The sequence below is a fragment of the Lotus japonicus genome, chromosome 1 (assembly GCF_012489685.1).
Source record: "Lotus japonicus ecotype B-129 chromosome 1, LjGifu_v1.2".
Lineage (NCBI taxonomy): Eukaryota > Viridiplantae > Streptophyta > Magnoliopsida > Fabales > Fabaceae > Lotus > Lotus japonicus.
In genome coordinates, this window is record NC_080041.1 from 125,240,141 (window position 1) to 125,260,569 (window position 20,429).

At 34.8% G+C, this 20,429-nt stretch overlaps 3 protein-coding genes across 4 annotated transcripts; 2 read left to right on the forward strand and 1 right to left on the reverse strand.

Moving 5' to 3' along the window:
* The first annotated feature begins 5,929 nt into the window (after positions 1-5,929).
* Positions 5,930-12,848, forward strand: LOC130730293 (phosphatidylinositol 4-phosphate 5-kinase 9-like). Of its 2 annotated transcripts, none has more exons than XM_057582255.1 (9): positions 5,930-6,041; positions 6,780-8,151; positions 8,749-8,916; positions 9,448-9,613; positions 9,939-10,049; positions 10,306-10,493; positions 11,260-11,420; positions 11,696-11,861; positions 12,139-12,848. In XM_057582255.1, exons 2-9 carry the CDS (start codon positions 6,947-6,949, stop codon positions 12,422-12,424), a joined length of 2,451 nt encoding a protein of 816 aa, XP_057438238.1. In that variant the 5' UTR covers positions 5,930-6,041; positions 6,780-6,946; the 3' UTR covers positions 12,425-12,848. The 2 variants fall into 2 exon arrangements, with proteins under 2 accessions (XP_057438238.1, XP_057438239.1); XM_057582256.1 differs by having other exon boundaries at positions 5,997-6,041; positions 12,142-12,848.
* Positions 12,849-14,842: 1,994 nt separating this feature from the next.
* On the forward strand, positions 14,843-18,015 carry LOC130730295 (ras-related protein RABC2a). The gene is made up of 6 exons (XM_057582258.1): positions 14,843-15,102; positions 15,665-15,733; positions 15,929-15,994; positions 16,641-16,762; positions 16,940-17,068; positions 17,528-18,015. Exons 1-6 carry the CDS (start codon positions 14,973-14,975, stop codon positions 17,636-17,638), a joined length of 627 nt encoding a protein of 208 aa, XP_057438241.1. The 5' UTR covers positions 14,843-14,972; the 3' UTR covers positions 17,639-18,015.
* An 872-nt stretch (positions 18,016-18,887) lies between these two features.
* On the reverse strand, positions 18,888-20,074 carry LOC130730294 (zinc finger protein ZAT5-like). Its single transcript, XM_057582257.1, has one exon. It carries the CDS (start codon positions 19,913-19,915, stop codon positions 19,025-19,027), a length of 891 nt encoding a protein of 296 aa, XP_057438240.1. The 5' UTR covers positions 19,916-20,074; the 3' UTR covers positions 18,888-19,024.
* Positions 20,075-20,429: the final 355 nt, after the last annotated feature.

Genomic DNA, 20,429 nt, shown 5'->3' on the forward strand with positions numbered 1-20,429 from the left:
TCTCAAATGGTAAGAGCTAGAAGACATAAGAGTTGAGTGAGATGAAGAGTGAAGGGTCGAAGGTTCGAACCCTGAGGAGGGACTAATTTACTAACATTACTAACAACTAACATTTGTCTATCAAAAAACAAAAACTCATAACATTTTGACAAAAATAATAATAAGTGACACGAAGGGTTCATCACATTACGAGCACGAACTAGTTTTTTTTTTTATTTTTGAAAGATCGAACTAGTGTTTCTTATTCATGGTTAATATTTAATATAACTTTTATTTTTTAAAATTAGGATTTGTTGCTGATCAAATTTGGGAGTTCTCCTCAGGCTCTGTGGAGGAGCGCGACCAAAGGTTGCCCTTAGAGTGTGGTAGTGATATTGTCGGTCCTCAACTAATATTATCTATAAAAGACACTCCGGTGTTCAAGTCAGTGTGAGAGCAAAGAGAGAATTTTTTAGCGACTTATAAGAACTTAAATGAACGGTAGAATGAATAACATGACATATATAAATGAACGATCATACTTGTATTTATAAACACGAGGTATATGGTAGTTGTCCTTTCAAATGTTGGAGAAATCCTTTAAGTGAAGCTCTCGAGGGCATAATTAGCTATGGGTTGTCCTGCTTTAAAATGTCGCATCTCGATCTTCATGTAATCGGAACTGGCTAGGGCAGAGCATTCCTTCGCTAAGTTATTCATTCTGTCATTGCAACATTTGCTTTAAGTGCAAGCCTTTTGTGTCGACAGAGATGCTTATGGGTATTTTAGGTTTAGAAGCCAGGCAGAACAATTGTGTTGTATTGTTTGATTAAGTATGTGGTAGGAAGTGACATTTCTTACAAATGTATATCTCTTGACCAGAATTAAAATTCAAAGCAGTAAATAATCCACAAAGTTGGAGAACAAATGCTCAAATTTCTTCATAGAATTTATAATGAATTCAATACAACATCGTTGGAAACTAATTCCCTAAGATGAGGGATATCTGACAAGTGACGTCATCGCGTTCGTTGAAATATCCTAGAAGCAAAATAAAGTAAATAACTCAAAGCAATTTCGCTGATAAAAAAAAGGTTAACTAAGTCCATATGAAACTAATTTCTATAGCATTTGTCAATGGGAAAAAGACCATCAAGGATATAGGTAGAGGAAGTATTTGGATCGCTTTGATGTTTGAACTCATGTTTTCGTTAAATGATCCACACACACGTATTTTTTTAGGCCTTGAAGCAACTGATTAGTTGGGAAACAAAATATGAAAAATTGAAACATAGCCATCATTCGGAACAAGATGTGATTGGGAATTAGGTTTGGCACCCCACTTATTGGGTTTCCCACCCCACTTTATTTAACACGAGATTTAAAGTTCCGTATTTAATACGAATAATACGGAACTTAAAAAACCGTACTGTATTTGAGCATATGTGGCACATTTTCAACCATTCATTGCATATTAAAAAAATATAGAATATTAAATTCCGTATTGAATACGGAACTTTAAATCCCGTATTGAATAAAGTGGGGTGGAAAACTCAATAGATGGGATGCCAAACCCAACTCCCGATGTGATTGGGGTGTGGAAAAACTTGTTCTGAGGTTGCCTCTTGGTCTTGGTCATTTGGAACCTCTTAATGAAGGGACCATATTGAGTTGTAGGTGACAATTTTTGGGAGAGAAAATTTTGGTCAATTCAAATGTTTGATTTCATTAGCTCATTATTATGCATGCATCATGCGTCACATCTCTTTTAGAAAAACCTATTCAGATATTTTCCAAAATTGTTATTTTTTATTCAAAAAAATATCATATAATTTTTAATAGTCTAAAGTAAACCCATTATATACGTTACACGATCTTATATGCTTACTCAAATAAGCACCATTACTAAATGGGGTAAAATAGTTGTTGGTGGATAGTCGGTTGCCGTCGTAGAAATAAAAAATGTAAGTTCACTCATTTTATATATTCATGAATAAAAAAAAATGTGGAAAGAAACAACGTTACTACTATTAATTAGTCGACTACATATATATATATATTGAAAGAGGAAAAGTAAAACTAGATGGCTGCCAAGTGAGCTATAACAATTACCGACATTTTTATGCCTGGTGTAATAATTCGTAATCATAATAATGATAATGGGGACTGAGCTATCCTCATAAGTTATGGCCGTAGAAGCCCATAATTATTGATATTATTTTTTTACTAATGTATTCTACAAATAACAGTTATGAGATAAATTTATTTAAGACTCTGTTATCACATTAAATGAATAAACTTCTTTAATAAAAAAATTTATACACACTGTCTAAAAATCGAATATTATTAATTAGTTATAAGCTTTGGATTAGAATATTGAAATGAAGTACAATATTACTCCCTCCGGTCCTTTTTATAAGAAACACTTTGGAGATTTTTCTTGGTTCTTTTTATAAGAAACATTCTTATAAAATTAAGTCAAATAATCAATACCAATGCAAAGGGACTTATTCCCAATACAAAAATATGGAGGGAAATTGCAAGCACCAAATAGGTATGATCAACATTTATGGTAATTAGCATGATTGTTATTGTAAAAAGGAAAAAACATCATTGAAATTAAGCATAGTAGTTAATTTTATAAAAAACATTAGTTTTCTTGGTTTGTGTGATTTTGTCCAAGTTTTTCTTATAAAAATGACCGGAGGGAGTATTAACTACTTCATCCGTTCCTATTTATCTGTCTAGGAAGAGAAGGTTCACACAAATTAAGAAAAACAATTAATTATGTTGATTCTCATAAAATATATGTCTAGGGAGTATTTGTTTTTCTATATCACTCTTTAGAACGTATTTTATCTTTCTTCATTTATTATTCATGTAAGAGCATTTCTTGAAAAAACATCAATTAATGCTCTTTTGAAACTCTAAGTGGACAAATATATAAGAATAAAAAAATTTCTTTAAAGTGGACAGTTAATAAGAAACGGAAGGAGTAGATACTATCTAAGAAACACAGTTATCTACAAGAGTCACTAGGGAAAGCTTAAATTGGCCACTTCCACATGTCTTATTCACCCCTATAGTAGACCAATATATATCACAGTCACAGGTACGTACATAGTCAGCCATATACAGTCATAAATCATTAGGATGGGAATTAGTTATTTTTTAAAGTTATTTTTTGAAAGTTATTTTTTTTAAGTTAAAAGTTTAGGTTATTAATTAATTAAACCACAAGGGTGGCTTAAGTGGTGAATGTGCATTTCCTTAAATGATTTCGTTTAGGCTTTTGGCCCGGCTTCGATCCCGTCTGAAATAAAAATAATAATATCTTTTTGGTCAGGAACATCACTACCGTATCCCGAACCAGATTAGTCACGTGAGGTCATTTTTCCCATGGAAACTGATGACGAAAGGACAAAAAAAGTTATTAATTAATTACGTGTTTAGATTTAATTGTGCATTTAGTGTTGGTTTAAAACCGGCGCACTGTAAAATAACCGATCACCACTAAAATTAAGTTCTTTTTGTATTGGATTAAGTTTTGAAGAATAGCTTATAACTAGCTTAATTTTATGTTCTTCGAAATTTATTTGATGATATAAATTAACTTATAAGAGAATGAAGACGAACATAAAAGCTATTTTAAGTTTTTTATTAGCAATTTCAAAAAAAAAATATTAGAGAAAAAAAGATGATGTACCGACGGTATAAATTTTTTTACACCGTCAACCAATTAAATTTTAAGGATGTGTCACGTCAGTTAATGAAATTAAATAAAAAAAGAGATTTTCTCACATTCTTGAAATCTGATTGGTTGACGGTGTAAAAAAACTTTACACCGTCGTTGCATAGAAATTATGAATAAGCGTTTAAGTCGACATAAAAACTTAACAAAATAATTAATTGTAAAAATATTTTCTCCTGCACTGTACAAGCTAAAATATACATATATGTTAAAATATCATGTTTAAGCAACAACCTAAGTGATAGTGAATTCGAGTGGTACTTGATTTTTCTTAGATAAAAACTCAATTTGGAATTCATGAGTGGAAAAAAATTATACTAAAAGAGTTAGACCCACAAAAATATGAATGTTACAACTCTAATTAACTCAGTTGTCTTTGTCTTCCATGATGTGTTAGAAGAAAAATGAACCAGCCTAGCTCCATGAATGTAACCACTTGGAACTTAGAATGCATACGTACGTTGTTCCTAAACTACATTATCTTCGAGCTTATCGTTTTGTTTTCTGATTATTTCAACAAGTTTAATTTATCTAAAATACGCCAATGAATTAAAAAGATAACCTAGTATATTAATGGCGTAAAAGCATAGAAAAGACAGGAGGAGAACCAAACAAGAGGATGAAAATTAAAAATTAAAATGGACAGCTTAACCACACAATTTGTTTAGCAAGTGGATTACATCTCATTGACGATCATCGCATGAACTTAGATCTTTTGATCATTCACGTACACTGTGTAAATACCAAAAGGCCCAAGATTATTGTCCAATGTCCAATGTTGAAGAACAAAAATGCAAACACCAAATAAAATCAATTTACATAAGAAATTGAAAACAGAATAAAATAAACTAAATTGGTCAGTTGGGTTGGATTGATTTATTATATTATTTAAATTGGTCAATTTAACTTATTGATCAAAACTCATGAGAGAGGATAGAAAATTCTCACATAGAAAAAAGAAAAAACTCATTAAAAGAGTAGAAAAGACCCTTCGTGGGAAAGGAAATCCTTCCCCTCCTTACCCCCATGGGAGAGGGAGAGAAGAGAAGTGGCGCATAAAAGTTGGGCAAAACCCTAGCATAGAAAACCTTGTGTTTTCTTTTACTATCTACATTTTCTATTTGCCTAGGAGAAGAAACCTTTGTTTTATTTACTTACTACAAATCAAATCCTTATTTACCTAATTACCCAAATCTTCAAAAAAAAAACTAATTACCCATCACGTAGGACTCGCTTGATATGTTGTATAAAGCCTAATAGTATTAGGCTTGTTAAGATAAAGCTGGAAAAAATATAATATTATCATATGTATGGTGGAGGATGGTGGTGATGATGGTGGCAGAGGTGGTGGCGGCGATGGTAGTGGCGATGGTGGCGGTAGAGGGTGGTGGAGGCGATGGTAGTGGAGGTAGCAGTGGTGACAGTGTTGTACGGTAGTAGAGGTAGTAGTGGTAGTGGCGAAGGGTGGTGGTAGTGGAAATGACCGTGATAGAGGGTGGTGGAGGCGATGGTGAGGTGGTGGTGGAGTTGGTTGTGGCGGTGACAGTGTTACGTTGTAGGAAAGTGGAGGTTGTAGTGGTGGTAACGAAGGGTAATGGCGATGACGGTGGTGGAGACAATGGTGAGAGTGGTGGTGGAGGCGAAGGGCGGTGGTAGAAGCAGTTGATGGTGACAATGGCGATGGCGGCATCGGCAGTGGTGACAGTGGTGAGGGCGGTGGCGGTGGTGAAGGGCGACTATAGTGCTGGCTGTTGTGTTAGTAGATTAAATATTTCCAAGCATTTATTATACTTTATCTTACATTTACATACTGGATTAAATAATCCATAATTTTAATGTATAAGAATGGATTGATGAATAAACATATACAATACAATACTAACACCAAACAATAAATAAACTCATAATATATTATATAAATTTATACGATCATGCCTAATATTGAGGGCAAATGACACTTTTATTATGGAGTGTAATCATCACCATCACCATGTTACAAATCGTTTTCCTACAAATGGCTAAGTTATTTTAAAAACACAAAACAAAAAGTCCTTTTCAGTTTTTCTACTATGGGCCAAGTTATTTTAAGAACAAAAGACAAGAAGTCTTTTTCTCAAATAGTCAATTTTATGAATTTTCAAAGAAAATATAAATATCTCAAAGACAATCTCACGTGTTATATATAGGTAGTTGTATGACATTTCTTTTATAAAGTTTGAATTTTTTCAGGTGATAATCTTCCATTTGAACAGAGGTCACCACCTCCATTCTCCTGCAACCCCACTGTTTAATCACTGCTTCTGATTCTCTGGTACTCTCTTCTCCGCTTCCTCCTTAATTTGCTTCTATAATGTTGTATTTCTAAGCTTCCAATTTCTTCTGTAACTTGCTTATGTAACTATGTATAATATAAGTGTATGGAACTAATCATGATTGTATCCAAAAATTACATACTTTCTCAATCATTTGGAAATTGGGATCATTGTTGACATAATAAATGCCTTTTTAAAAAAAAATGGAATACCAAGTATATTCTGTAACACATGGAGCAATATAAGGACTAAGGAGCTTCATTTGTTTAAGATTTTTGTTACTATTGATCTTCTTTTGTTCCATGGGATTCTTCAACCAACTATTCTGTCTTTTACTTCATCACTTTTTCTGCTTTTCTGGATGAAACAAACAGGATACTCCATAATGAGGAAAAGTATTGTAACTTTATTCTTTGATCAAGTTTTATGTTACTGCTGTTTTTTGGTTGTGGTGTCTGATTAATTGTATGCTGACTTCCATTCTCCATATTACCATATTTTATGTTGTGATCTGCCAACTTTTTTCCTCTTTTGGTAATTTGTGGTTTGGTGAAGAAACTAGTATAGTAAGTCACCGACCTAAACCAATTAAGCTTGTTTCTTTGGATACTCCAAAAAGCTTTTGGATTCTTGGAAATCTCTACTTTTTCTCCTTCCTCTTTATGTCTAGAATAGCATATGTCTATTTCATCTATTGTTACTTGAGTCATAACATACTTCTTGCTTCTCTTCTCCAGTCTTGCGACACAGGGTTTCAAGGGTGAATTTGTTGGTAAAAATCCTATATTCAAGCCTTCTTTCTTGTGGCTGTTGAGTATTCAAGATATTTGAAGTTCTACAAGGAAATCACACTTTTGGTGATTATGCAACTCTAGCCTTGTGGCCAAAGTTGTTGATTATTGAAATGGGGGAGCACTTTCTTATGCAGAGAGAAACAAAATCTTTTAATGCCAGTTCTGAAATAAACAATAATCTATCTTTAGTGACAATCGGTGAAGCTGGTCATTCCTCTGAAATTGATAGCTTCAGTGTAGGAGAACTCTTACTTTCTAATGGAGAATCATATTCTGGGACCCTTTTTGGCAATACTCCTGAGGGCCATGGTACCTATGTGTGGTCTGATCGGTGTGTATATGAAGGTGGCTGGAGGCGGGGGATGAGACATGGGAATGGAAAAATAAGATGGCCTTATGGAGCTGTGTATGAGGGTGAGTTTTCTGGTGGCTATATCCAGGGTACAGGGAAGTATATTGGTTCTGATCATTTGACCTATAAAGGTAGGTGGCGATTGAATCTTAAACACGGTCTTGGTTATCAAGTTTATCCTAATGGAGATATCCTTGAAGGGTCTTGGATACAAGGAACACCAGAGGGGCCTGGAAAGTATACCTGGACCAATGGAAATGTATATGTAGGGAATATGAAAGGTGGAACGATGTCAGGAAAAGGAACTCTCACTTGGATAAATGGGGACTCATATGAAGGAAGCTGGTTAAATGGCATGATGCATGGTTTTGGAGCGTACACTTGGAGTGGTGGAGGCTGCTATGTTGGGACTTGGACATGTGGTCTTAAAGATGGCAAAGGAACCTTTTATCCAAAAGGAAGCCATCTTACATCAGCGCAGGAAATTTACCTCAATGCCTTGAGAAAAAGAGGGCTATTGCCTGATTTGAGAAAGCAGAATCTGGTGAGAGGTGTCAAGGTTGGTGAAAACCAGAGATCGAATCGTGTTTCATCTGATAAGCTTGCTAAAGGAAACCTGTTAAATCTTGAAGATTCTAGTAGAAGAAATGTTTCTCTTGAAAGGCGCTGGAGTCTTGAGGTATCTATCGAGAAAGGGATCGGACATGATTCAACCTTAGGCTCAGCAGAATCTGTATCACAAAGCAAAGATAAAGAGGCTAATGCAAAGATGCCAATTTTGGAACGAGAGTACATGCAAGGCGTATTAATAAGTGAGCTAGTTTTAGACAAATTTTTATCAAAGTCTAGAAAGGAGCGGCGGCTTCAGAAGAAACTCGCCAAAGAGATTAAAAGACCTGGTGAAGCAATCATTAAAGGTCACAGGAGTTATGATCTAATGCTCAGTTTGCAGCTGGGAATAAGGTAAAGGGAACTATTTTGACTTGTTGGTACTCAAGTTGCTTTAGTTGTTATTATTTGTTGCAATACTATGATTTTTTATCTGCAAGTATCCGCATGCTTTCATATTTATTCTTATGCAAAAACGTTAACATTTCAAGATGAATCCATGTTGGAAGCTAATAACAAATTAAAGTCATAAAACCACAATTAGGATTTTGATATGGTTGATGGTTCTATTCATTGAACATTTCTTAAAGGTCATGTTCCTTTTTCGTTACTGGCAATTTCTTTTCCTCCTATGGACCAACAATAGAAAATAGAGATCTGAGGTATACAGTTTCAATAGAGATATGGGAATCACATGGCAACTCTAAAAGATGTTTCAGCTTCATTAATAAGTATTTGTTTTTTGTTTCTATTATGTTACTTTTTCAGTGGAACCTATAAATCTTAGCATGCTTTCCTAGTCCAATTTGGAGATTAGAGTGCCATGAGGCGACCATAAACAATGAACTGAAGGCACAAAATCCACCTGAATTTAGAATCTAAAATGTTATCCAGGAATGTTTGCTTTACATGGATTCACTTCATAATGCACTCTTTGTTCAAAACATTTAGGTATACTGTGGGCAAGATTACGCCTGTACCAAGGCGAGAAGTTCGAGCATCAGATTTTGGTTCCAAAGCAAGCTTTTGGATGAATTTTCCTAGAGAAGGTTCTCCATTAACCCCTTCTCATCAATCAGAGGATTTTAAATGGAAAGATTATTGTCCAATGGTGTTCAGGTTAGTTGTTATTTGTTTCTTTCATGTAGCTTTCCTGTCATTTGTATCCTAACTGGTGTGCACATCAATCTGTCCTACTTTCTTTAAGTAGCTCTGATTCTAATTCAGTAGTTGTTACTTTTTACTGGTTTGCTGTATATCTTGATAACTAAAAGGTATGTATGTAATATGGAAAATTCTTTTTGTTATGAAAAACTTTTCGTGGAAGTTGTATGAAAGAACATGATTAGTTGAGTGCATGAAAATGGATATGTAGTTACTTGCAAAACACCTTAGGACTCCCTTCATGTTTTATCATGCATTTTTTCTTTTAGCACTCATCTATGTACTTCATGAATATGAACGAAAAGAGGGAAAAAAATAGAAAATTACTTTCCATTATGGAAGTTTACAATTCATGCTTCACAGTTGTGTACGCATATATGATAATGGACAATTGATACTGCTCATTTTTCTCTCTCTTCTCTTTCCTCCTTTTCACTTTTTTACATGTTTGTTAGACTTAGATATGACCTTCTGAACTTGTTGCAGAAATTTAAGAGAGTTGTTCAAGATTGATGCTGCTGACTACATGATATCCATTTGTGGAAACGATGCTTTGAGGGAACTATCCTCTCCAGGGAAAAGTGGCAGTGTCTTTTTCCTGTCACAGGATGATCGGTTCATGATCAAGACGCTGCGAAAATCTGAACTAAAGGTGGGCTTAAATTCTTGTTTCAATTAACACCATTGCAAAGTCCAAGGTTTAAAATTGATATTAAAGGGTATTCTGCATCAAATAGCATTTTATGTTCTTAGAGGCTAGACAATATTAATGCTGCATTCTTCCTAATATGTTTGTGTAGATAGATAGATGGAGAGAGAGCTTCCATTTCCATGTCATCTTCTCTCTTTAGTTTTGGAGGATATCTTTTTCTATCCCAAAAAGAAAAAAGGACATTCTATTACTGGAGCAACTTGCAGTTCTCTACTTGCTTTTCAGCATAAAATGGAAATTCCACTGACCAAATTTTGTTATGTAGATTTTTCTAAGAATGCTTCCAGACTATCATCATCATGTGAAGTCATACGAAAATACACTCATCACGAAATTTTTTGGCCTGCACAGGATTAAGCCTTCAAGTGGTCAAAAGGTAATGTACATATTGCCTTATTGCATTTTGTAGTGCCTTTGACATTCTCTGTATTAATTAATGATGCCAACTGAAAAGCATACACATTAAAAAACTCACAATATCAAATATAAAATATGAAAACTATGATAAAGCAAATTGACTACATCAAATGTTTGAGTCGATCTATAGTAATTTTCATCTTTCATGCAAAAATGACAAATAATAATTTCCTCAAATAGGAGGCTAATATTTGCATATAAGTTTTGTTTTGCAGTTTCGCTTCGCAGTAATGGGAAATATGTTCTGCACAGAGTTAAGGATACATCGGAGATTTGATTTAAAAGGTTCGTCCTTTGGACGATCATCAGACAAGATAGAAATTGATGAGAATACCACTCTTAAAGATTTGGATCTAAATTACTCCTTCTTCTTGGAACCATCTTGGCGGGATTCTTTATTGAAGTAAGTGGTAGTTACAAAAGAATCTTCTTTAGTCTTGCACTTGGGTTTCTTTTATGGGATAAAAGGACAAATTCAATAAAAGGAATATAAAGAAAAAGAAGATATGATTTTCTTCATAGTCCAAGCAGCAAATAGCTGAAAAGAAACTAAAAGCAAACATATAGAGTTTGTTTAGTACATTACAGGTTTCTGAAGTATGCAGCAGAAACCATAGAACATATTCAGACTCTGCTGTGATTATGTAGATATTGTTAGAAATAATTAGAAAAATAATGGTTGTTTGAGTTACGAAGTTTAAATATTTTGGGAGTTACTATATATTTACTCTTGTGAAATGTCACAGCAATTAGTTCCTACTCATCATTTAGTATGACAATATGCATTGAGGAGAACAAGTATGTATAATGTGTAATAGTGGAGCAGTTGTCATTCTAGCCCTAGTATAAACAAAGAGACCATTGTTTTTAACTTGTATGCCAAAAAACAATAGAAGTTCTCTTTTTCCCTTCTTCCTCTAGCAAATATCTTTAGGGTGATAGTTCCTCTCTCTCTACCCCAGATAATGTTCCTATTAAAAACAGTACTAAGTGATAAGTTCTGTTTTAATTTTTAATGAGCTTTGAAGTATCAAATTATGTAGTCATGCATTTCAAACAAATATAAGTTGGTGTTAATTGGCATGATATCTCAAGGTTAAATAGAATTCCTAATTCTCTGATATATTGCAAAAATTGAATATTTGGTCTTTCTCATACTTGATGTGCAGCCAAATCAAAATAGACAGCAAATTTTTGGAAGCACAGCACATTATGGATTACAGTCTTCTTCTCGGCGTTCACTATCGAGCACCCCAGCATGTCCGTCCTCTCATGTCATACAACCAGAGGAGTATAAGTACGGATGGATTAGCAGTGCTTGCAGAAGAAGGTGGGTATCAGATCATGTTTCTTGTTGATGTACATTTCATTGTTGATGCTTATTTTTGGCAAGTATTTCAAATTAAAGTGACTTTCCTTTGGTTAGTTATTTGCATGCATCGTAATTCTGTTTCTGTTTTTAGTTTTCAAATCACTGGTTTCAGCAAAAAAAAAAAAATCTTCATTTGAAAAACAAGTTTTAAAATTGTTTCAAAAATAGTTCTTAATATAAACATGAGCTCAACTGAGACTAATTTAAAAATCTCCTTAACAATGATCTAATAGACCCTCTGGAAGATGAAGTATTCAACTATCCACAAGGCCTTGTTCTGGTTCCTCGAGGAGCAGGTGATAATAGTGTCGTTGTGGGCTCACACATGAGGGGTGGCCGATTGCGAGCTTCATCCGCCGGGGATGAGGTGGTGGATCTACTTCTACCTGGTACAGCAAGGTGTGGTCTCTTTTAATGATCTTACTAATTCTTTAGAACTTTATCATAATAATTAATGCTCATGCTATTGGTTTGTCTGATCAGCATTTCATTTGGCAGAAAATTTATTTTCTAAATTTATAATCACTTTTAGGTTCATAAGTCATGGTATTTGTTTTCTCTTTGGAAAAGTCAATGCTAGACTATAGACTCCAAGATCATTGCTACACACACAAAATTAGATGATTCCTACTATATTGCATTCTGAGGTTTTCTTCTTTTTTTAATACTTGTTAAGCAGACTTCAAATCCAGCTAGGGGTGAATATGCCATCAAGGGCAGAGCAGAATCAGATTATAGGAAAGCAAGAAAAGCAAATGTTCCATGAGGTGAACGATGTTGTACTGTACCTGGGTATCATTGACATATTGCAAGACTACAACATGACTAAGAAGCTTGAACATGCCTATAAATCTCTTCAATTTGATTCAGTATCTATCTCAGTTGTGGACCCTGCATTCTACTCTCGTCGTTTCCTGGAATTCATCCAGAAAGTGTTTCCACCAAATGCATCTACAGGTTAAAGGTTTGGGGTCACATTTGACACATTAGTTCATAAAAGATGTTTCATAAACACCTCATTTAAACCTCACCTGAAGTGAGAAATGGATAACACAGCAAGAAGTGAGAGATATGATAGGTGATGTGATGAGAAAAGAAGAGAGAGATACAGAGAGAAAAGAGGTGAAAGTGGTATGTAGGGAAATAGTGTGTGAATATATCGAAGTTATTAGTTTATTCACAAAATATGAACATTGCATTGTCACCAATTATGCTCACTATAGAATTTTCTTTTTTATATTTTCAAATGATGTTGGCCACATTAGTGCGAGTGTGGGGGCCAAGTAATCCTTTGTAATTGTTTAAAGTGAGGCTATGCGCACTCATGTGCAAATATATTATGCAAGAAATAAGGATCTTTGGCCAGATCAATGGTCTCATGGGCTAGATGCTGAAGAGATACTAAACCTCATGATTTCATGTTCTGATTTTAATGCTGATAAACTAGAAGAGATTAAAAAAATGTGTAATGAAAATTATCTCAGAAGAGACTAGGGAGGTGGGTTGGGGCGAATAAATGCATAGCAAAATTAGGCAACTCATGCAGTCATACCAAGGATGGAAACAATAACAACACAGCCATCAAAACATGGGGTATCACTTAATAAACAAGCCAAAAAAATTCAAATGTGCTTTGCTTTTGCTATAAGTGTTTTTCTAGTTGTACTGTGGTAGCAGCAAACACTGGACCATCATTGATGTCGTTTTTCTTAAATAACTAAAATAAATTAGTATGAAAGATGGATTGAAAGTATCCTAAGAAAGGAAATATTTCAGATTTAAGGTTGGGTGATGATACATATACATGCATTTTCTGTAAAACATTCTTCAAACATACCATTTTGTGGAGGGGTTTTAACCGTTGCGATTAAAACCTCTTTACAAAGTGATATGACAAAATGATATCTAGAAAAGTGTATGTCTATCGATGCTTTTTCCTTTAAAAATATGTAAAGGGGGGTCGAAATAGACCTCTCACGAGTCTCACCAAATGTCATAGCTTTTGTGTGGTCATAACTCATAGTAGGCCATTTATTTGTTACCACTTTCATTTTGATACCAACACTCCACCTCACAGGCTTGAGTAGGATGGTGTTTCTAGAATACAGAGAGGGGGGCCACTTACAGGTGTCTCTTGACCTCGAATAAGATTTGAACAGCTGTGTTAATCTGAGAGAACGAGTTCAACTGTCAAATTACACTATCACTTTGTTTGGTAGAGGGAGGTTTGGATAGAGAGAGATGGAGAAGAGAGAGTTAGGGGAAAGTATGTGTGTTTGGTAGGTGAGAGGAGGGAGATAGAGGGGAGAAAAAGTGGTGGGAGCCACTTTTTTGGTCTCTCCAAATTGAAAAGAGATTAAAGAGAGATGAGTGAAGGCTTGATTTACACTATGTTTGGGGTCTCCCTCTTCTCTATCTCTCTTCTCTTTAAATCTACTCTATTTCTCACATATTTCTCTCTACTCAACTTCTCTCTTCTCTACTCTCTCTTCTCTATCTCTCTCTTCTCTACCAAACAGAGTGTATATGTCTACTGTGATTCATCCACTAGACAGTCAACGTCTTCCAATTTTACATATCACACATAATATTATTATTGTTATCATTAAATATCTTTAATGAGTGTTCTTGAGACATCATCCTCATCAAAATTTGAGTTGTTCTGAAGAGAGTGGGACCATTCTAGCCAGAATAAAAGGTATCAATAATCAATGATGGTGTTTTAAGAGAAACCCCTGAATTTTACTAACTGGCAGCTAGCATACTTTATTTGTCACCCTAATAAATATGTGCTGTTATTACATGGTGATAACTTGCACGAATAGAAAAAGCTATGTTTCTGTTATCAGTGTAAACAATGTTGATCGCACGCACTTAAACACAAATAATGAACTAAACTCTGCTTATTAATTAGGATAAAAATTCATTCATATTGCAAGATCCAAACACGTACTAATTACATAGAAGATCACATGGAGTCAAAATCGTAGTAGACAGAAGTAACTTTCCTTTCCTTTTACTTCTGTCCATCACGATTTTAACTTAGTGTAATTTTCTTATGTATATCAAAACATGCACATGATGGCATTGCTTTGAGCTTAATTAGAAGTTAAAACACACTTGTCTCAACCTTGCACGTGGGGCATGGCGTGGACCTTGCATTCCGCAGAAAGAGGCACTCATGAAGTTGGGGTGGGGAACTCAAAAATACATATACATTGGTCCTGTCACTGTTGTTGTCAGCTTGGAACAGGTGACTGTTCTTGAACAGTTGAACTCTTCAAGTATAGGGTAGTTGTTTTCTCTCTTTACTTTACAAACAGCAAATAAAAATAAACATTTTCCATAAATGAAAGACTTTATTCAGGTAAATAAGGTGATGCATGCCCCATTACATTTTCTTTTCTTTTCTCTCTGACCCCCTCTTTCTCTTTCTTCACTTGCATAGGTTCCTTTCACTGTATCTTTTAGTGACAGGCACAACCACAGATAACATATTCATCAGAGAAAATGAGTTCATCCTCAGGTGGCTATGATCTCTCTTTCAAGATCTTGTTGATTGGAGATTCTGGTGTGGGAAAAAGCAGCCTACTTGTCAGCTTCATTTCCAGTTCTGTAGAGGATCAATCACCCACCATTGGTAATTTAGTCCCCATTTTTTTCTGTTTGATTTCACCTTCTATCTTCAATCAAGCATATATAGGATTTTATTGCCACACTTCACTCTTGTTGATTGTTCTCAAGGCTCAACTAAACACTGCCTCATCATCCTTGTGGATCTGTTATTTAAATTTGCAAGATTTCAAATGAGTTTCAGTAGAGAATCTGCTTTGCATTGCAGACTCATCAAATTCTGATTATTTCTGTATTCATAACATGTTTGGATCAACTTCTTTTTTCTCATAATCAGTTATGGGTGCCAGAACCACTCACATTAGCTATTATGTAGAATTGATTCTGTTTTGAGAATCAGTTGTAGAATGATTTCCAAACTCAGTTGGCCTTCAGTTAGTGACTTTGCATAATACTTTAGCCATTGGATGCCATTGAGTAGGATTTAACTGCTCTATAGATTTGCTCCTTTTATGCCTCTAGAATCAACAAAGTATTGAATCTATGCTCTCATGTAATGCAATGTTGCTTTAATGTGATTTGAATTTTTATATGATCTAATATTCTAATGTTGTTTCTATGATTCTTAGGTGTTGATTTTAAGATCAAAATGCTCACAGTAGGTGGGAAGAGATTAAAACTAACAATTTGGGACACAGGTAATGTGTATATAGTCAAATCTTGTGCTTTCCAGTTCTAGTAATTAGACCTTTTGTTCATTCCCGGCAGCATGTGTTTCAAACAGATAGGAAATGTCCCTCAAAGAGTGTTTCTGTTGAGTCATTTGTCCATTGGCCAAAATGGCTAATTTAAGTGGTAAATTGACTTGTAAAATAACATTGTATCTATTGCAGCGGGACAGGAAAGGTTCAGGACTCTAACCAGTTCTTACTATAGAGGAGCGCAAGGAATCATTCTTGGTATGCTAAGGCTTTAGCATTTTATTAGCATGTTTGAATAAAATTATCTTTCGTCATAATCAATTCTAGTAACCAGAAGCTATTCACGCTCCTCAGGATTTATTTTGGTTTTAGAATCAATTATAAAATGATTTCCAAACATGTGATATGTATACATAAGGTTATCTATTCTCTTCCACTAGAATTTCTTTATGGAGAAATTTATTTTCACAACTAGCACTAAACTCTGTTTTGACATTATACTTTCATCTATGCCCTTGATATTTCTTCAGAGTGGTGCCGGATAAAAGTATATCAAAATCAAGCATTTGTCAGGTGTTATGAATCTTGGTTTCCTCCTATGATTTTGATGCTTTGGGTTAAATGTATGTTGCAAATGTAAATTAATTATTAGACAGGTTTTACAATTACAACTAGGTTAACAAGGTGCTTCTCAAGAACATCCCCCATTGTCTTTTATGTTCCTTTTATGGCGTGGAGAGTTCAGTAAGCATATTTTTCTTGGGGCTGAAGGCAGCCTTCTGAACCATAATGTTGTTATAGTTAAATTGGATAACGTATGTGCATGTTTGAATTGTTGCTAGTTAACATCTTTTAACTTTTAATGGTTTTTATTTATAGAGTGCTTCATTTTCTTTTCTTCTAGTTTATGATGTCACAAAAAGAGAAACCTTTACAAACTTATCCGAAGTGTGGTCTAAGGAACTGGAACTCTATTCAAGTAATCAAGATTGCGTGAAGATGCTAGTTGGAAATAAAGTTGATAGAGTAAGTTTCAACACTCTAGTATCAGGCCTGAACATATTTTACCAAAGGAAATGAATCTGTAACATAGATCCAATCATTCTAGGACTTAGAATGGATCCTCTCACATGATAGGTGGCACATTCTATTTGATCTATTCTTTTCAGTAATTTCTGTAATGCTTTATTTCTTCAATATTAGGATGCTGCTAGGGCTGTGAGCAGAGAAGAGGGTTTAGCCCTTGCCAAAGAACTGGGGTGTTTGCTTATTGAATGCAGTGCTAAAACTCGAGAAAATGTGGAACAATGCTTTGAAGAACTGGCTCTAAAGGTGCACTTTTACAAGCCCTTTGTCTTAATGCTGTTTTTGTCATGTCCATAAGACAACTTTCCAATTAGACAGTAGGATCATTAATTCTTAAGCTTAAACATGTGTTTTGAAAATCAATTGAGAAAATTTCTTCTGTAAAAGGTGCTTTATATTGTAATTTTTGGGACAGTAGCAACAAATGTTGATGCAGAAGTACCTAATATTTGCTTTAGCAGTCAGTAAGAATAGACCAGTGGAAAGTGAGTACTTCATCTGGTTTTAAGAAATTAGGTTAATATTCTAAAAGAGATACAATCATTGATTTTAAGAGGAAATTATTACTTGAAAAATTTCAAACAAGGAACAAGAGTGAAACTGCAGCAGTAATGATATTTTGCTTGAGTGAAGATCCTATTTGTAGATTGATTGCTCTGTATTGTTTTTCCTAACAAATGTTAATGAATATGCACCATTGTATAGATAATGGAAGCTCCTAGTCTTCTGGAAGAAGGATCAACAGCAGTAAAAAGGAATATTTTGAAGCAGAAACAAGAACCTCAAGCATCCCAACATGGTGGTTGTTGCTCCTAAAAAGGGGCAGTGTGGAGATTGAGAGCCTGTTTACATACCTGTTAGAAAGTATGATAACAGGAAAATAACACGTCCCAAGGCAATTTAATTTGAAAGTAAAAACTTGCTACTTCAACAAAAAGTGCATCAGGTCGTGTTATTTTCCCTTTTTATATACTTTCTAACAGGTATCCAAATTGACTCTGGGTCTTGACTAGCACATATTGAACAAATCTTGTATATGCGAGCTTCTTCCCTATTTTCTTTTTGCTGCCACTGTCTTTTGGCTGATCAATTGCTTGTACTAACAAAGGAGAAACTGGCAATAATGAATGTCTATTAGCTTGTGTAAATGTTTGCTTTTGAATGATATATAATTTATGTGTTGGCAGTGTTTCTCTCCTTAGTCCCAGTTTCATGTTACTTTATTGCACACTCTACACCTAATTAATACAACAATCCAGTTAAACTGTTGTAACTTGAATGGCAAAAATACCACACAAAAAAGAAATTAATTTACTCAAAATTACTAATTGGGAGGGGAAGGAATACTGGTAAGAGAGGTATTTCATGAATAGCTTGGGATACATTTTGCAAGAATTCTAAGAGTGAAGGTTTGGGGATTGGTTCACTAAAGTTCAAAAACGTTATAACATAAGGAGTTTGATAAAAAATTTACCCGGGAAATGGTTAAGCTTTGTGTGGCTTTGTGGGTTACAGGTATTTGGAATACTTGTCCATTTTGTATACAGCAAATCAGCAATAATTAGGAAGCTATTTGGCTACCTAAACCAAGTGAAGTTAAAAGCCAAGAGTGGGAGAACGTTGATAGTGCTGCAAAAGGTTGTGCAGAACATGTGGGAATAGGTGGAATTCTTAGAACCAAGTGAAGCATGCAAATTAGCATCATCCAATGTACATTTTTCTAAATATAGAGGTTTATGCTGGGCCTATGAGACTGAGGATGATGCTAATTTGCTTGCTTCACTATTTTGTTCCAAGTTTGAAATATCTAATGTTATTATCGAAAGTGACTCGTCTTTAGCCGTGGGATGGACAAATCAGAATGCAATTGGCCTTGGAAGTTAATGAATAAGTTTAATAGAATTGATATTCTTAAGGAGGAAGTATTATGCTTGGCCACATTTCATATAGTTGGAGGAAGTTTTGGTGTTTTGGTCCAATTGACAGAATGATATATAGAGTTCAAATAAAAGAAATGATTAAATTTTTTTGTATTAGCAGATGAATCTATATATTTACAACCCACTGAGTGAACAAATTCAAATTCAATTGTAATGAATGGAAAGAATCAACAATAAACAATTGTGTACAACAAATTAGCTAAGTGTATAAAAAAAAGTTACAAAGAATGTGAATCCTGAAGGCAATGAGACTTGAACAACTTTAGTAATGGCAATCCACCAAAGAAGTTGCAGAGAAAACAATAACTTTCTCCTTGGACTGAAACGGAAACTTGGATTCCCTGCTGTTATCATCCTCAGGTGCTGGAAGATTCAAGTCCAGCTTCAAAACATTATTTCTGGCTTTCTTGGCTTCTTGGTTATTTGCACCAATATCACTCATGGATATTGCAGCTGAATTGCTCACAGAAATTCTATGCCTCCTCATGTGTCCCCCCAAGGCTTGTCCAGATTGGAACTCAGCCCCGCAAATCGAACACTCATGAACTTTTGATTTTGTTGTGGTTGGAGTCACAGTGCTGCTGCCATACAAACCCCTGCTTGATAATTGCAATGTAAGATTAGTGTTTGTGTTTGTGTTTGTGGGGTGTTCAAAACCATGATGGTCATTCACAAAAGTGGTAGTAATTGCTTCCTTTTGATCTGGTGCACAAGAAGCAGCAGCATTATTTGCCTTAAGTTTCTTGTGACTTGCTCTATGTCCACCAAGTGCTTGAAATGAGGAAAAACATCTGTTACATGTCTTGCACTCATAAAGGTAAAGCCTTTCCTTATTGTTGTTGTTGTTGTTAAGATCCACAAGCTGTAACTTTGATGAGGCAAATTTTTTCTGTGTGTGATGATGATTGCCTTGAGCCAAAAGAATCAAACAATTGGCCATGTCCTCCTCTTCTTCTGTTGTGCTGTTCCTGAGTTCATGATCAATTGAGGTTGTTGTTGTTGTAGCACTGGAATTAGATGTAGTTGTTGTTGACATGGTTAGCCTAAGCGGGGACGGCAGCCGTTGACGCTTTGTTCGCTTTCCCTTGATGATCATTTGCATTTGATCCTTGCACCCCACCACCACATGTTGATGATCCTCTTGGTCCTGCATCTTGAGATGGAATTGAAGAAGAAACAATGGAAGATAGAGAGAGTGTGAGTTAATAATATTAACGTTTTTTTTTCTAAGTGGAGGCAAATATTGGTAACTATATAACCTTAGAGAGTAACGTGTGTTGTGGAATTGCCAGAGTTGCAGTTTCCAAACTTGGAAGTTATATATAGGATCCTATTAGCTATTAACTTGAGAAATGAAGATGCAATGTTAAGTGTGAGGAGGCTAGGAAACGAGTGAGATTCGGTTGGCTTTGAAGCAAACTACCTAACCATTACTTTTTCTTAACGATTCCTTTCTGTATGGATTGGTTTGCAAGCCTGGAACCACAAAAGTTCACTACTTTTCACCTCCCCTTTTTTCTCCACTTTCTTTTATTAGCTATTATATACTTGTGTGTTGTGTGTTTCTGTTGTTTGTTCTTAATTTTTAGCTTCTGTTGTTACTTCAAGCAGTGTATACAGATTAATGTGACTAATTTTAGCCTCATTTTGATTCATAATCATGTATC